Source organism: Pectinophora gossypiella, chromosome 25 (genome assembly GCF_024362695.1).
Source record: "Pectinophora gossypiella chromosome 25, ilPecGoss1.1, whole genome shotgun sequence".
NCBI classification, from domain to species: Eukaryota; Metazoa; Arthropoda; class Insecta; order Lepidoptera; family Gelechiidae; genus Pectinophora; species Pectinophora gossypiella.
Genome location: NC_065428.1, coordinates 2,287,058 through 2,301,153, shown reverse-complemented (window position 1 = coordinate 2,301,153; position 14,096 = coordinate 2,287,058). Strand labels below are relative to the sequence as shown.

The following is a 14,096-nucleotide window of genomic DNA, read 5'->3' as shown; positions in this document are numbered from 1 at the left end:
TTATATTCCTCATGACTGTACAACGCCATCTATATTGTTTTTGAGGAACTTAGCCTGAAAAGTCCCTCGCATTAGTGATTAGTGTGTTATGAAGAACTCCTTTAGAAGATGCATTTATGTATTGTATACGATAAGGCCGTATACAGAAAGAAAGCTGGAAACTTATAAGCGCTTACCGGCGCTTGACAGCGCTGGTCTACACAAAGGAAGCAGGTTGTCACAGTTGTTTATTAATTTTTTCTACTCCTCTACTTTAATCTGGCATTTAAATAACCAAAAAGTCTAATATAAGTACATACATAATTAAACTCTTTGAAAAAGTGTACGCTCTATGGCCTATAAAAGCATTGTTTACAAAGTGTAACTGTACTATAATGTCGCCAAAAAAGCATTGTTGTTGTTTTTTTTTTTTTGACCTGGAAACTGGCACCTTTACTTTGTTTGGTGCCATAGATATACTATAAAAAAAAGTATACATTTGCCGCCATTTTCCCGCACGTTGGAAAATAAATTGGAAAATTTTTGTGTTTCGTTTAAAATTACGTCGTCGTAGAAAAAGTATTGTATGCAACGTTGTATAACTAGGTCAAAAAATGCTCGTGGCGTCTCTTATTGCGATGTTCGCCAAGGCTCACATCGCAACTCACGCCACTCGCATTTTTTGACCCTTATACAACTGTTGCATAAAATACTATTAAATGGCAGCGCCCAGCGCTGACCTGCGCGTGTTGAAGCTTGTCGGAACTTGTCGGCACCGTTCAGTGCTTATCGGCGCGCGTTCTTATATTTTCCTGCGCAAGTCATCAGCGCTGTCAAGCGCTTATAAGTTTCTAGCTTTTTTTTCTGTACACGGCCTAACTATTTAATCTTAATAATATTATTCATATTAAACATCCCGCAGTGGAGCAGCGTAGTGGAGTATGCTCCATACATACAGGTTGTTAGTGACATCGTAACGAATACTAAGGGGGGTGATTCAGACTGTAGTGTATTGGTCTCAATATAATTATATAAATAAATATCGGCTCGTTGCCACACACTACGTCTTCACTCCACCCCCGTACATACCCGTACAGGTTACTTTTTAATTGTGGCCACCGCGTAGTGCATTGCCCGAGACGACAGAATATATATGTGAATCGATTATATCGATTCAAGTATTTTATAATATATTACATATGCCTGCAGTGGGACACTGAGTGTTACTAATAATAATAATTACATATTTATTTATATATTTAATTATACCTACGTGTATTACAATAAGATGTGTTTATGTACTTATGTAAACACTACACAGACCATGATTCTGAGTTGATATCAAGTGGAATTTCCTGTCAGAAAATTCATGACAATTTTTATGCTTTTTTAATTTAGTTTCCGTTCCATACTTTTGCGACGAAAAATTCCACTTGATATCAACTCAGAGTCTTGACCTGAATCGTCCCTCAAAGTTTTCGTTACGACGTCACTAACACCCTGTATAGCCTCTTTATGTAATTATTAAATTAGTGTTGCTATAAAAATATAATACGCGATGTTCATACATGCTCGAACATTTTATCTTAAATAAAAAAGAAAACGCGCCAATTAAAATACACATTTTTTATAACTACTCCTTCGTCATATTTAACTTATAAATCTCATTATATCCGAGTAATAAACATTGCTTAGCTTCGTGTAAACTTAAACTCCAATTGCCAAAAAGCACAAGTAAAGGTCCTAAATAACAATATTAACATAATTATATCGCTTCATATAAAGACTAAGGGTGACTGGCCCTAATTCCTGCATACACCTCCTAACTTTATTCCAAGTTATACCCGTCATTTTCTTACCCGTCGAAAAGGAAAGGGACGGATGATTGACAACTGTAAATTTTAAAATAATAACCCGGGCGAATAAAATAGGCTCGCTAGTTTGCAACCCGTTTGGCGTGTGCTGTCAACATAATTCTGTCGGGTTATTGGCCAATATTATAAATTTGGGAGGGTTTTTAAAATTCCTGCCTAAAATTGACGTGTGTTCCATAAATTTATACCTGTCGATTATCCGTCGCTTTCCTTTTCGGCGGATAGGAAAATGACAGGTATAACTTAAAATAAAATTAGGCGGTGTCTACAGGAATCAACACCATTAATAACCTAATCTCAGCTGCTCTCCAGGCCATGCCGAAGCCCGTTTTTATACAGGGTGTTAGTGACATCGTAATGATCGGTATTCGTTATGGAGGATGATTCAGACCATGATTCTGAGTTAATATCAAGTACCTATAATTTTCCGTCACAAAATTCACGATTTTTTAAAATCATTTTCATTTCTATATGTCCTTAACAGCCCATACAAGTACAAATGGGTGTTATTGACAGCGTAACAAATACTGAGGGTGATGATTCAGACCATAGTTCTGAGTTGATATCAAGTGGATTTTTCTGTCGGAAAATTTATAAAAAACTGTGTTCTTTTTATTTATTTTAAGAAAGCAATATTGCTATTTGACATTTATTTGCGCACTTACTGTTATATGCGCAAATGTCAGATTGCAATATTGCTTTCTTAGATGAATTGCTTCGATGTGGCCATTTTAACTCCCCAGTTTTCGCTACAATGTCACTAACACCGTGTATAAGAACTGTCACATTGACATGATCTGGAGGGCAGTCTCGAAGTTGAGATTGGTTTACTAACACCCCAAGGTAGTTTTTACCTAATCTAACTTTTGCTTTATACAATCGATTTCTGTGAAATCCAAAGTGGCGAGGCTTATTGGCCTTTTTAATTTATATTCGAAGTTTTTCGACAGATTACTTAGTTGGCGTATTTCGTTGGTGATACCGCGAATTTTGGCCATAGTCGACAAGGTTTTCGCCTTCGGGCTTTGAGTATTTGAAGTACTGGACGTTGATGGAATGGGATTTTCAACTTTTTCAGGTTTTTCCACTTTTTCCAATTTGTCGGTTTTGTCGACATTGTCCAGTTTTGCCACCTTTGCCAGGGGTTCCGAGTCGTCTTGGGCCAGGCTGGGCAGTTTGATCAGCGGTTTGCGCGGTTTCATGTTGGGTAGTACTGGAAAAAGAACATGTTTTAAATGAAGCGGTCCAGAGGTCCCAGATTCGAATCGCGGTGGGGACATATCACAAAAATCACTTTGTGAGCCCTGGTTTGGTTAGGACGTTACAGGCTGATCACCAGATAAAAATAAAAAATAATAATAATAAAAAAGTTTATTTAGGTAAAATCTACGATACACATATACATTTACAACATTAAAATATACACACATTAACATTAATATTTAAGTAGTTGGAAAACATAAAGGTATATGGGTGCCGCAGTTCACCAAAAAAGGCCAGGGTTCAGTGAAAATTTACCCAGAGGGCAACACTGATTTTCAACCCACGCCACACATCATCTTCTTCATCTTCTTCGGACGCAGATCGTCCGAAAGCAAGATGATCTGTCCTTCCGAAGGCACATTAAGCCGTTGGCCTTAGTTTTTTTTTTAATGTAAGTACATAGTCGTTACATGATACTGACACCCTCACAACCCACACGATGAAGACGACATGTTTTATTAACATGTTTTGCTTTTCTTGTATCAATAATATTTCATCTGTCTATTGCAAGGACCTGAGGCAAGGACTATCGACAGTATAGTTAAACGGCATCCGTGGTCCAGTGATTGAGCGTTGGGCTCACGATCCGAAGGTCCCGCGTTCGATTTCCGGTGTGGACATAAAAAAATTGGGGTCCCTAGTTTGGTTAGGACATTACTGGCTGATCACCAGATTGTCCGAAAGTAAGATGATCCGTGCTTCGGAAGGCACGTTAAGCCGTTGGTCTCGGTTACTACTTACTGATGTAAGTAAGTAGTCGTTACATGAGCCATGTCAGGGGCCTTTGGCGGCTCAATAATAACCCTGACACCAGGGTTAATGAGGTTGGTTTAACCTCACAACCCCACCCGATATAAGAATAGTTCGGCAACATTAAAATGAAATACTAAATATGGTATACTTACGCTTGGCAGACCTCTTAGAGGTCCCGATAGGAAGCACGGAGAGGTCCAGTTTGATCTGGCTGCCGAAGTGACGCAGTGGCTGCGCCGACGGCGAAGCTTCGGAAGCGGCCGCTGCTGTCGAGGTACGTGAAGTATGATTTCATAGTATTATCAGACCCGGACACTTCATTCAAACCACCTCATTTTACACAAACACTACACATTGACATTATAGTACACGCGCATCTGCATGTGTGACGTCTGACGGCCATACGATTGAAGACTAAAGTAAGACCGAGCGGGGTGGAGTAAACCTAGCTCAGCCGCTGGTGGGGAGTGGAGATTGGCCGTTCCACACGTAGTATTATTCCTTATTCTATACCAATTATAAGTAAGTGAGACCTTTATTTTCTATACAAAAAATACGTGGTAATATTTGTAGACACAGACAAACCGACTAGTTCAGTATCTTGGTAATATCCTAGGTCAAAGATAAATTATGAAATTCTGATTACTAAATAAAGACAGATCTAAAACTGACGAAAAACATTTACGACCTTACAAATAAATCTGGTGTAACATTTTATACCGATCTTGACCTAATAATAAGCAAAATCTCTACAAATAAACTCGGAATAACTTATACCTTGGTGTAACGTCTCATACTATCGCAAAACCAACCCTCACCCTAGTTTAAGTTCGGAATAACCTAAACTGACTGACATTGGCAGATGTCTTTTTAGTCGTTAGCTCACGGAATTTTTAAATTATCTCTCCTTATACTAGGTTTAACTATTCCTAGTATAATTTTGAAATAAGGATGGAATAGTAAGTTTGTATTTGTAAGGCTAGTAGCCTATTCTTACCGTACGGCTTTGAAATAGACTACTCTGGACGCCATCCCACTCGCGTTAGACAGAGTACTGCGACGCGGAAGGCAAGAGGGAAACCACTCCCTAAAAAAGTAGCATGGAGAATGCTACACTGACAAGAGCGTGGCGCTTAAATTAATGATGTTACCTGCAATAACCTTCCCGCCAACCGCCTGATTGGTATGTGTTAGTTCGCTATATTTGATGTCGCACTCCTCTATACGTTTCTTCAGGTCCGCTGCAATTATACAATAGTACATTAAATGATTTCTGTTTCTATAGCACATGCAAAGAGAAAAAATCGAAAAAGTTCTGACTCGGACGGGACTTGACTTGAGCTCTTGTCAAGCCGGGACGAGCGTGTTAACCATTACACCACCGGGTCCTCCTCCTGTCCATGCGAAATTCTTTCACATACCACGGGACATACCACGAGAATCACTTTGTGATTCCTAATTTGGTTAGGACATTACAGGCTGATCACGCGATTGTTCGGAAGGCACGTTAAGCTGTTGGTCCCGGTTACTACTTACTGATGTATAGTACTCGTTACATGAGCCATGTCAGGGGCCATTGGCGGCTCATTAGTAACTCTGACACCAGGGTTGATGGGGTTGGTCACGGGTTGGCCACCTCACAACCCACACCATATAGAAGATAAGAGTTCATACCAATTGTAGCGTCCTGATCATTCTGCATTCTGGTCAACATCTTGATAGTCCTTCTATGCCGAGCGTTTATTTTTCTATACTCCATCATCTGAAATTACAATAAAATACATGATGTCAGAAGACAACATGTGGATGTGATTTCTGTGAACAATAGAAAAAAATCTCGCAACAGACAATCTCATCATCATCAGCCGTAAGACGCCAACTGCTGGGCATAGGCCTCCCCCAAGCATCTCCACGACGATCGGTCCTGCGCTGCCCGCATCCAGCGGCTTCCCGCGACCTTCACCAGATACCACGAGATGAGAAGGCCTACCCACTGAGCGTCGTCCGACAATCTCGTCCGACAAACAGACAATCTCATTTGGTTTCAATCCATGTCAACAATGAGGCCCAAAAATAAACTCGCTGTACGATGTCGCCTTCGTCTATTAACCTTCTAATTTCATGGATAACAGACATAATATGCATCTTTTATCTTTGTTTTTGAGCATAAAATAGGTAGTAACATAAATCTATAATTTTAACGAACCTCTCAAAATTGTATACTGGCCAATGATCTGACAGACTTCTTGCATATATCAGCGAGTGTCTATTTTATTCGCCCGGGTTATTCATTCATTCATTTTAAAATTAACTGCTGTCAATCGTCCGTCCCTTTCCTTTTCGGCGGATAAGAAAATGACAGGTATTACTTAAAGCAAAGTTAGGAGTTGCCTACAGGAATCAAGTATGAGTGAACTAACCCTTTTATGGAACTTCTTGAACTGCTCAGCGAGGTAGAGCGAGAGCTTGGCGTTGAGCACGGAGCGTCTTCGCAGGTGATGCAGCTCCTGACGCATCATGATGCTGGGGTTCAGGTGAGCTGCTGAACATCAGGTACAGTCAGTTGTGGCTCCCTGTACAGCCAGGGGCCGATCATCGGCCTTACAGTTACAACCATTGATTTACCACTACCGTAGATACAGCGCTTGATACAAAAATGCGGCGAAAACTTGGCGTTTGTTTAGCTACACATTCGTACACAGATAGAGGAAGAAGCAAGAGTGAATGCTGTAAAAACAGAATCCTTTAGAATCCATATTATAAGGAATATAGTCATATTATGTGAGTTGGTGTTATATAGCCACGTACCAGTGGCCCGCGGCGGGGGCGGAGTCCCTTCCTGCAGCTTCTTGCGGAAGGCAGGCGATATCTTATCGTCGAAGTGTTCTATCGCCATGCTGCTTATATCACGCAGCTCTTGTAGCACTTCGTGAGCTCGCGGGGGAGTCTTGGAGGTTTCCACTATTTGGAGGACGCGTTGGATTTCATCTATTACCTGGAATTAAAAGTGGGAGTAAGTGGGTGTGAGAGTAAGTGGGTGCAAGTGAGTAAGTGAGTGAGAGGTTGAGGGTGAGTAAGTGAAATGAATGTAAGTGTGAGTGGTGGGTGGGTGTGAGTGAGTAGGTGAGTGTGAGTTTGAGGGTGAGTGTGAGTGAGTGAGAGTGGTGGGTACAAGTATGAGGGTGGCTTGTGAGTGCGCAATAAAATAAGTATGTAGACGTTACATGAGCCATGTCAAGGGCCTCTGGGGGCCCAATAATAAGGATAGTAAAACTGACACCAGATTAATGACGTCGGTCATTGACATCACAACCCACACGAGAGAAACAAAAATTTCGTCCTCACCTTCCCGGGTATAAAGCAGCATAGTCCATTATCAATAAACTTGGCGTAGGTCATGTTGAGCATGGATATACGCGTCTCTATCGACGTCAGGATGTCGCAGTGGCGTGACAGGGGGTGGTATCTGTAATTATAAAAACAACCATTAAAAAAAAAGAAAAAAAATATCTATGATTTGAGGAGAGAAGTCCATTTTGACAGCTGTCAGATTCGTCGTAAACGGAAGCCAGTAAGGAAAATTAAACCTATAATCATATCATAACGCTTGTACATCCGAAAGGGTAGGCACAGGTGCAACTACGTTTAAGTCCCAAGTCCCATGTACTAGGGGGCGAGGCTATTGCCATCATCCGGGCAGAATGACGATGATCGTTCGAAGGACAAAGGACTTACAGCGTGGACGCTACGCTGTAAGTACGACGACGCCCATACCGACGTATTTTTTACTTAATGATGATTAATGAAGTGATGAAAGGTGATGACGATGAATAATGAAACCTAAGCCCCCACACTCGAAGCAGACTCCTACTCCAAACCCCAAACGAATTAACTCTAAAGTCCGCATAAACTTTCGAGTTATAAAGCGGCTTGTTGCCACGAAGCTAGGTACAACGTATAGATAGGTACAATTTGCTTATTGAATATTCCGATATAATAACACTATCGCGAATGTTTTCCGACTAAGTTAATGCGATCATTAACCACAAAACACCACTTCGTATTAATTTAGATTATTCAATGAAGGAAGCAACCGTCCCGTTCCCGCCAAAAACAATGTGACGTCCCACGAAGCTCAATCATGGCCGTTCGCGTTTCGGGTCTTGTAATACACAGATAAAAAATCGCATTATTAAATCTTTAAAAATGATCTTAAAAATAATAAAATATTAGATAATTATCGTTAACTACCATATTCGACTTCATACTTTATTGTTACTACTGTCAAATAGCCAATTGGGATTGTCGTGAGCTGATGTTACACCCACCTGCGTTCCGACTCCCTCCTCGGCAGCTGCGCTTTGACACTCTTAAGAGCCAGAGCATGTCGCCTTTCTATCATCAGGAAACCTCTGTTCAGCATGCGTTGACATATCTCGTTGAAAGCCTTCGATACCTGGAAGGAACAGGGGGGGCTAAAAAGGCCAAATCGAAGCAATTCACCTAAAAAGCAATACTGCAGTGAAACTTGGTTAAGTGGGACCTGGATAAGTGAGAAACCTCCATAACTGGAACTCATGCTGAGGTCCCAACACTTTGGCACTGAATTACCTCTGTTAGTGGGACGAGGTAAGCCTCTATATCTGGGATTCGTTCTTTCGATTTATCATAGTTACCTCTATAACTGAGACAGCGAGTAAATTTTATATGCATAACCTCTGTAACTGAGATAACATTGTTTGTTTACTCATTCTTATTCTACCCACAAATTCCACACGTAATTCCAAGTACGTAAGTACAAATTTTGAGCTTCAATTACCTTCATTTTTAGTTTCGCTTTACTATAATACAGATGTTTATTTGGAAAATACATAACACGTTATTTTATTTAATGATCGCACCTATATAACTGAAATAACCTTTATTCTCACCTTTATTAATGGAACCCTCTGTAAATGAGACAGACAGATATTTATTTATACCTGTATATCTGAGACACTGGGTAATAAGTGAAACGACATTGCAGGTCCCTTGATGTCTCGCTTAACCAGGTTTCACTGTATTTGACGTTTGTTGGCATTAAACAATTACTTTTACATGTCAAATTGCAATATTGCTTTTTAAATGAATTACTTCGATGTAGCCTTTTTAACCTCTCAGACGGGTTTGCATGACAACCGCGCCGCGCGCGGGCCGAATTATATTGAGCGCTTCGACCAATAAACGACATGAATGCTATCTACGTAGATGGACGTCAAACGGCTATTGGTCGAAGGCCTCGATATAATTCGCGCCGCTCTCGGCGCGGTTACCGTGCAGAGCCTACTGATCTCATTAAATAGTGGGCAAGCCTATTGCCATTAATCAGGCACAAATCCTGGAAACCACGTAATATCAATTATCTATGATCCAACATACATACATACATACATAAACTCACGCCCGTAATCCCCAATGGGGTGGGCAGAGCCACAAGAAATCAAAGACAACTTGCAGCCACTGTTGATACGATGTCGTAAGCTGGATATGATAAACCAAACAATCCAAACATGAATTCAATCTCATAAAGTCGAATTCTGTGGTTTAGAGTCTGAGCTGGAAAGTAGCGGGAAAGGCTATACTTCTTTTAAAAAAATATATATATAATAAATTGTAGATCATTGTTATGTTACACATGTTTCACAAATAAATGATTATGAATTACGAGTACTAATATGAATATTAGTACTGTTGTAGTGTTGTTGTATATTAGTAGTGTTGTTGTTGTTGTTGGTAGTAGTGTTGAGGAATGGCGGTTACTCCACCGACAAGAGCGCAGCTCTTAAATAGAGAGAGAGAATATGTATACACTTTCTTCTATCATGTGGGTTGTGAGATGCATTACCAACCTTCAACCCTTGTGTCAGGATTATTATTGGGCTGTCAAAGGCCCGACATGGCTCATGTAACGACTACTTACTTACATCAGCAAGTAGTAACCGAGACAACGAGGAGTCAATGTGGCTTCCGAAGCACGAATCATCTTAGGTACTTTCGGATAATCAGGTGATCAGCCTGTAATGTCTTAACCAAAGTAGGGATCACAAAGTATTTTTTGTGATATTTCCCCACAGGGATCCGGAGGGGGAGGGACTCGGGACCTCCGGATCGTGAGCCTAACGCTCTACCACTGAACCACGGAGGCCGTTTGGTTGAAAGGCAAAGGACTGGAACTGTTGCCTTCGTCTGTTTTCAACTCGTTATAATCTGGAAGTCTTCAAGGCTAGAATGATTAGGCATTTGCTAGGTAAGCGTGATCCACCTTAGCCATATACCTAATTATAAAAAAAAGAAAAAACTGAGTATCCAGGATCGAATCTCGATTGAACAAAACCTACAGAAAATACGTTTAACTAAGCGCATGATAGCGTGCAGGAAAAGTTCTCGAAACACCGACCGCCCAGCGCACTGTTTATTTACATAAACCGTTTCGAACCTTCGATATCACTAATGACTTACTAATTTGAAATTATCATAAACAAGGTCGAAAACGTTTTAAAGTTATCACGTTTAAAAGTGATGACACGTGAATGGTAAAGATAAGAAAACTCATTGATGGATCAGGATGCCCGCTTAATGGCAAGAGGCCCGCTCCGTGGCTCTTAAACATAGCTGGCGAGGAGTGTGTCATATGTATTATACAGCTCTGCCTACCCTATGGTGCTATGTTATGTTACAGATCAGCGACAAAGTTTCTACGTCATGCTTCGTTCAATTTTCTAGAATAGACTTGCCAAATATAGGTATGTACGCAAACAAGTCTAAATCGTCGCTGGCGTCAAATATGATAGTGCGACATGGTTCTAAAGTCGGTACATGATATTGTCATGACTGTACCAACATCACTCATAATAACAAAACTGAGAACAACTACTCGTATGTGCTTATATACAGGGTGTTAGTAACATCGTAACGAAAACTTTGAGTGATGATTCAGACCTTGATTGTAAGTTGATATCAAGTGGAATACATTAAGTTTACTCCAATCTCATCAGTCATCCCGTGATCATGGCACTTGCAACAGTGTCGAAATATCGGGAGTCTCATATAATAATAATAATATCCCTGATTTAAACGCGGTAAGAACCCGTTATTATGTGTTTTAATAATCAAGTGGAATGTTCCGTCGCAAAAGTATGGAACTCAGAATAATTTAGAAAAATACTAAAATTTTCATGAATTTTCTGACAGGAAATTCCGTTTGATATCAACTCAGAATCATGGGCTGGAGCATCCCAGTCAGTATTTGTTACGGTGTCACTACGCACTTGTATGGCTGACCTGTACCATATAAGGAATAATAGTACTTATGTACGTGCCTGTACATACTTGTAAGGTGTGTAAATGACATCGTAATTAATAGTGTGGGGGTAATTCAGCTCATTACTCTGAGTTAATATCAAGCGAAATATTCCATTGCAGAATTATAGAATTGAAAATAATTTAAAAAAACATGAATTTTGTGACCTAAAAAATTCCACTTGATGTAAATTCACAATTTCGTTTCTGACAGATGCAGGCATAAAAAAGAAGTTGAATCATCCCACTCAGTATTTGTTACAATGTCACTAATACCCTGTTATATTATTATGCATGTATGCTAATATTTATGGTATTGTCTAGTATGATTACTAATGAGTTCATTGTGCAATTCTCTGCTGCACTGAGTAAAGAAAAATAAAAGGTGTAGGTATAATACTCAGCTGCTTAGCAAACTAAATATGTTGTAAAAGTCAATAGCATTTTTTTTCTCTTCTTATTATCTGCAATCAGTCGCTAAACTTTAATCAGATTTATGCATTGTTATTAATTTGTTAGGAGCAAAGCAACAAACTGGCTGGCAGAACCTGGACTGGAACAGCTATATGCAAAGAGGAGTGGAATAGATTGGGGGAGGCCTTTTGCCAACGGGCACATAGATACCTACCAAAACATTACCGCCGAATAATGGAATTTGCTCTTTATTAAATTAAATAAAAAAGTATTGTAATAAATAAATAAAAGCAACAAACATGACTATCTTCCATTTTTTATTTTTACAGTGACCAAGGACATTCATTCTCTTGAGCGTCTTCACAAGCAACTACAGAAGTCAATAACTAATTACCTAGGTATATTAAGATCATTCCAGAATCAAGAGAAAACCACTGCCCTATTAGGTGTATTAAGATTATTTCTGAGGCAAAAGGGAAACCATACTGCCCTATTTTTCACTAAAAAGTAGCATGCTAAATTAGTGATGATTAAGATCTTTCCAGAACTTTTATTCAAAGAAACTTTGCTTTAAGAATTAGGTACTTTTATTTTTTTATTTTATTAAAGGCACATCAAAATTACAAGCACACTACATATAAATCTTAAATACCTAATGACAATATTATAAAGTAAAAGTGACAATAGGTATTATAAATATTGTAGATGAGATGTATTATTTATTTATTTAGGTACACATACAGCAATACATATTAAACTTTTACAGACAACATTATACATAGAAAGAAAGACTTGGTATATATGCTTGCCAATTACATGCGTACACAGCATTCACCGTAAATGAAAACAAACAAACTATATTAATACTATGATGTAGATAGGTATGTTGAAGAATTAGCTATTACGAGAATTGAGATGTTTGGGGAATAAGGTTTTTAGAGAATCTTTGGGCTAAAGGTCTATGTAACCTCTAACTAACTAACCAGGCCATAAAATTCCAAAAATAAAAAGGTTTTTAGGGAATTAGGTAATCATTGCGAATTGTGATGAATGAAAAGGAAGAATAATACGATGTTAACAAGTTTTCTTAGGTATTTCGTTTTTAATTTTTCCTAAATACCCAAACATAACCAGGGTAATATCCTACTGCTTAGCTAGCTGCCCTGTCTGAATCAACCCAAAAGGAGTAGAGAGAGCATACTCCACCACGGCGATCCAAACTACAGCATAGGGTTGCATCTGTATCCCCAAGGGGGTAGACAGAGGTGTATAGTATATAAACCCACTCCTATCCTAAGTACCTAATAGAAGGTGAGGCAAACATCATACAAATAAACATTAAAAATGAATTATTATCAATTAAAAATGCATTATGTACCTTATAAGAGCTTAGTGGCTTTTTCATATTTCTCTTTTTGCCCTAAGTCTAACCCATTCTAGATGTTATTTAAAAAACATTATTAATTTAATAAAACAGATTTTGAACAATAAACACTACAGCATTATGATAATCAATGTTGGATATTTATCATCTTATTTATCGTAAATCCAAATGTATTTCACATTGATCTTGCTTAGCTGTAAACATTCCAGAAAATGTAAACAACGGTCGCATAATGATTCAATATTGACCACATTACGTACGATAGTGCATCCTACAAATGGGAATTATTTCTAGAACAAACGAACCATAAATATTCTATCTATAATTAGAAAATGCACGTCGAACGTACTCGAATGAAAACAATTTTCCACAAAAAGGACCTCTGCAAGGGAGTAGGCGTGAAAAACAGTCATTTCTATAAATAAAACTAGGAGTCCCAACATACCAGGCGATTCTTTGCGATTTCGTCGTAAGATAGAAACGAAAATATGTTTTCTATCATGACCACAGGCAGGTGTAACAAATCCATTTTTCCAACGCGCCCAACTCCTTGACGATTAAAACACAGTTCACCACATGGAAAATTAGATAACACGAATAAAACCACAATGTTTACAGATTTCAAATAACAGTAGGTTAGTTAGGTACTTTTCTTTCCCGATGTTTCTTTTCGGTTCGACGAACGAACGCACGAATGATCGTTTAATATCTTTGTTTACTTCTCTCCTTCGCACTTAAGAATATCACAGAAAGAGCGAAAGAGCAACAAACAAAACTTTGACATGTTTGACATTACGGCATTCATGTTGCAATAATGCGCTTTGTTTTGTATGTTTTTTGACCACGGTAATAAGGAAGAGAGAAAAAAATCGAATATGACACCTTTTGATAAGGAACTTTAGTTAAAATTCTGTCATAAAAACATATACTCGTGCATTTTCACTGCCATTTTTTTGATAGCGATAAAACTATTGCAAGCTTTCCGTTATTATCTCACAGATGGCGCTGTACCATAATTATAATTCATAACTCGCGCTTTTACCTTTTTTTGGCCGTAACTTATTGTAGTACGTAGTTTGCCGCAAATGGCA

At 38.9% G+C, this 14,096-nt stretch overlaps 1 protein-coding gene across 3 annotated transcripts; it reads right to left on the bottom strand.

Annotated features, from left to right (window-relative positions):
* Positions 1-220: 220 nt before the first annotated feature.
* On the bottom strand, positions 221-13,690 carry LOC126378122 (F-box only protein 28). 3 transcript variants are annotated; one of them, XM_050026304.1, is made up of 9 exons: positions 13,451-13,690; positions 8,198-8,325; positions 7,215-7,335; positions 6,678-6,864; positions 6,290-6,411; positions 5,544-5,631; positions 5,021-5,110; positions 4,022-4,135; positions 221-3,066 (listed from the first exon to the last, which is right to left on the bottom strand). In XM_050026304.1, the coding sequence occupies exons 1-9, from the start codon at positions 13,532-13,534 to the stop codon at positions 2,708-2,710; spliced, it is 1,293 nt and encodes a 430-aa protein (XP_049882261.1). In that variant the 5' UTR covers positions 13,535-13,690; the 3' UTR covers positions 221-2,707. The 3 variants fall into 3 exon arrangements, with proteins under 3 accessions (XP_049882261.1, XP_049882262.1, XP_049882263.1); XM_050026305.1 differs by having other exon boundaries at positions 4,022-4,132; XM_050026306.1 differs by having other exon boundaries at positions 6,290-6,408.
* Between the last annotated feature and the right edge of the window lie 406 nt (positions 13,691-14,096).

Coding starts and splice junctions, on each gene's coding strand:
- LOC126378122 (XM_050026304.1), bottom strand. CDS start 13,534: ATGGATTTGTTACACCTGCCTGTGGTCATGATAGAAAACATATTTTCG. Junction 6,412..6,677: donor GCCCCCGCCGCGGGCCACTG/GTACGTGGCTAT, acceptor CCTGATGTTCAG/CAGCTCACCTGAACCCCAGC. Junction 3,067..4,021: donor CTCTAAGAGGTCTGCCAAGC/GTAAGTATACCA, acceptor TTCTTTTTCCAG/TACTACCCAACATGAAACCG.